Genomic DNA, 3960 nt, shown 5'->3' on the forward strand with positions numbered 1-3960 from the left:
CAGCAGGAAACAAACCTTCAACACTCCTTGGACATTTGGCCTTAATAACTTCAATCATGCCTGGAAGGTCTAGGATACTCACTCAGGTATCCACTGGCAGCAAAATAAAAATAACTAGAGCAGCTTATTTCTATCCAGAAGATTGCCTCCGATCATACAAAGGCTGATGGATGTTGGAGTGCCCGGCTTCAGTTCCAGACAGTTCAGCAGTGTAGACAGAACTGCATGATTTTTTCCTCTCAGTACATGGTTTCACAACTCTCCACCTCCCCTGCAGCAGCCAACATCATCAGCAAAACCCGAGGATCTCAGGAAGCCGCGTTTCATTGCACCGTGTTAGTGCCACTGCCATCTGAGCTACGAACTCGGGGCACAGCCAGTAAGCTAAGGAAATGATGCCGAGCTACCTGGCGTCGAATGGGATTTTAAACCATTTTATATCTACTACGTATCTTAAATGACATAGTTTGAGGGAACAAGCACTATGCCCAAATTCCCCTCTGCAACACAACCCCCCCAGTTTCCCCACTCCTCAAGCCACTGGGGAGTAATGTGGTATCCACAGATGTATCTCTAGTGCAGATTCTGTGCCAGTCAAACAAAGCACCTTTGACCATAGAAGATTCTTCACGTTTCCCATGTTTTATAGCAAACTGGCTTTTGGCTGGAACAGTTTTTGGAGAGTTAAAACATTTTTTTTATTTTGCTCCCCATTATGCCCTTAGCTTATCTTTCCCTTCCTCCAGTAAACACTAGGGCTAGTGGAAAATAGTAAGTGCTTTCAGAGAACAAAAGTAAAAAATTGATTCTGGCTAAGTAAGAGCAAAAAATCCTAATTACTTTCATAAAGCTCATTTCTATTACATAATTTTCTGTAAAGGAAATGAAAAAATATTTCAATAGAAACAGAGTAAATTCATTGTCCACCAATGCCAGGATAGAACAATTCAGTTCAGAGATGAGAACAATAATGCATCTGAAAAAGTAATATTAATAAATTGTCTTTTATGTGGTTCTTGTCATTAAAACACTGTTCTAATGCATCTTTTTCTACAAAAAGGTGGGACTTGAAAAACAGGCTGTGAGGTGCTGGAAAGGGCAGAGTTTTAAGTCCCAACCTGCAGATCCCATCCTGGATCTCCCAGAAATAGACCGCAGCTGGCACTACCTTACCACAGGAACGCTGTTAGAGGCCACCCACCTGAAACATCTGCCGGACCTTCCTGCGGGGCAGGTTGACATTTAGTTTGTGCATCAGCTGGTGGATCTCTTCAATGTTCAGCAGACCATCCCCATTCTTGTCAGCCTCCTCAAAGGTCTGCTTGACCCAGCTACAAACGTGTCAAGGAATGGCTCACGGCATCCACTAAACGTAGCAGCTGTCAAATTCAGAAAACAGGAGGTGATTCTTCACACAGCACGTGGCTTATCTCCGACATAACCTTTTGGGGGGGATCTTCTGCAGGTTTACATGGATTTGAGGTGGCACCAAACCAGATTTCGCCCACCTCCCCACCCTTGCTACAGGTTCATTCAAATGCTTAAACCCGGCACTGGTTTATGACAGTTAGTTACAGCGCTCTCAGTTCTGCTCTTGGTTTCTCCTCTGACAACACACTGTAAGTCTTCAAAATTTGCCGTGCTTGTTCCAGTATCTTCTTCCACTTCTCCCTTCATTCCGCCCAAACTTCTCCACTCTAACCAGTACCTTTTACCCCTGCTTTGCACATACATCCCTTTGCAGCTTTTGCTATGTTCTCACACTGCCTGGAACTGGTACAGGGTAATTTCATCTGCATTCTCCCAGCTGCCACATTGGATAACACAAACAAGACTTGAAGTGCTGTTTCACCAGTAGAGAACACACAGCAGATATGTGCAGCTCGGAAAAGTCATGGATAAATATAGCAAGCTGAGTATGTGTGCAACAGAGCATGCAAAATATCCCCAAATGGATCTGAGCCCATCTTGTATCAGAATGAAAGATGGAAAATATACATTAAAAGCACCTAAAGTATGTGTATTCTCCAGGAGATGTATTTACAAGTGCCCAAGAGATAGGTTACAGTTTCACTCAAGGTGTGCAAGACTATTCCCTGGCTTCAAAGCAGTTAAATCTAGTCCCTGATGTTTTATTGCCCAGGTAAGTGCCCAAGTCAAACCCATTACTCAAGTTTCCACTGCCGTCAGTGGCAGGGTTTTGGTCACTTCACAGGAGGTTCACAAAAGGATGCCCTACACTGAAGTCACTAAAGACCAAGCCAGAAGTCCTGACTCAGAGGCTGGAGCTCAGGCTCACGAAAGGATACTGGTCGTGTGTCCTCTGTCGCTTCGCGAGTGAGTCCTCATCACTTATTCCAGCCATCAAATACTTCAGCCCTGTGATCCAGGTGCGAGCTTCCTCTGGGTTCGAGGTGATCAGATCCAGCGACTCCATGTGATTGCCATGGTAAATGGTAAAGCAGCAGCTGGGGTCAAAGCTCCCCTCTGCATGGCGGTGGAAGATTTCAGACTGCCGGCCTTCGGTGACTTTGTAAATGGAATCGATGACTACTGTGGGGGAAAGCGAAGCCAAAAATTGACGTGCTTGGATATCCACCCAGCTTTCTCCTGCTTTCAGCCATTCCGAGTTACTCAGCCTAAGAGTCATTAAATATTTTTTAATATTACATCTTCACACCCAAAAGTGCTTTCTGGTTCGGAGGTTTATCCTTGCTTTGGCCATGCCATGTGCGCGGTACAGCTGCCTTGAAGGCAGGTACAGGCAGCTCACAGCAAAGGTCTCCCAGTGCTCCCTGCTGCATCAGAGGGGCTGCTCGGAGGGGAGCATGAGGAGACGGACACCAAGTGCCTTCCACCACTCTGTGCTGTCTGCATCAGGAGGACAGGGATGTCCTTCGCTGCGTGAGGGCAGCACGGCTCCCAGCGCCACGGCACCTAACAGCTGTGCTGTTCAACACAGCAGCTCTTGGCCACCACACGCTGGCCCAGAAACACCAACTGTCACTAGCTGTAGCCTTCCCAGCTGCTTGTGTTTCACCTCAAGCCTCTGCAACAGTTCTGTGAATTCCTAGTCCTGATTTCATTCAATAAACCACTAATCTGAATTTCCAATTTCAAACAGCACAGCAGGAACAGTTTCAATGAGAAGTAATGTGGCACAATAACTTCAAGCTGTAGTAACAGCTAACAAAAATGACCACGGTTCGGGTTAAGAAACCTCCATCTCAACTTTTCAAGGTTCTGAATTTGAATGTGTGATGTATATGCTGAGAAGACTTCAGTGTAGTTTGTGATCAAGCCACTTTGCTCATAGGAGCCTGTGGACATCTGACTGAACTACGCTCCCCTCCCTTTCATGATCCTCAACTTTTAGTGGTTAAATTCTACTCACACTCTTGAAAACCTTCACATCGCATTACAAGTAAGCATCAAAAAGCAAGTATTTAATGGATCCCTCTGTAATTCACATTCTAGTACTGAACTACCCCCCAAATTAAAAAGAATATTAAGTTTACTTTTTGCCTTTTCACTTTTTCTGGACGGTCTCCATCGGATGCAGGTCCTGTGTTCATCCAGGTAGAAGAGACGAACCAGCCCTTTGGTTCCGCTCTTCAGCTTAACCATCTGAGTCCCAGACTGCATAACACTCATGCATCTTTCAACTGTGAGGTGGAACAGAAGAAATTCAACTAAAGGATCATCTAATTCAATCAATCAAATGACTTACTGGCTTTCCAACATCGGCCAAGCATAGAAATTTTTTGACGTGCATCTTTAATGACAGGAACTAGTCATTGCTGTTTGACATATACTAGTCCTTCTTCTCTACTACTACCTTCTCCATATAGAAAAATATGTAAAAACAACTGTCAAAACACCTTCAGAACAAAGGAGGCGAAGAAAACTTTACTGTATGTTGAAGGAAAATATTTTATAGCTGTTCCATGCTTATCTTGT

The 3960-nt window shown here is 44.6% G+C and overlaps 1 protein-coding gene across 1 annotated transcript in view; it reads right to left on the minus strand.

Annotated features, from left to right (window-relative positions):
• PLCH1 (phospholipase C, eta 1) overlaps positions 1-3654 on the minus strand; it is a 33727-nt gene extending 30073 nt beyond the window's left edge. The window contains exons 1-3 of the mRNA XM_010143493.1: positions 3519-3654; positions 2310-2553; positions 1202-1331 (exon numbers count right to left, since the gene is read on the minus strand). Of these exons, the coding sequence (XP_010141795.1) occupies positions 1202-1331; positions 2310-2553; positions 3519-3654 (510 nt within the window). The remainder of the gene's footprint in view (positions 1-1201; positions 1332-2309; positions 2554-3518) is intronic.
• Between the last annotated feature and the right edge of the window lie 306 nt (positions 3655-3960).

Source organism: Buceros rhinoceros, unplaced genomic scaffold (genome assembly GCF_000710305.1).
Source record: "Buceros rhinoceros silvestris isolate BGI_N320 unplaced genomic scaffold, ASM71030v1 scaffold33500, whole genome shotgun sequence".
NCBI classification, from domain to species: Eukaryota; Metazoa; Chordata; class Aves; order Bucerotiformes; family Bucerotidae; genus Buceros; species Buceros rhinoceros.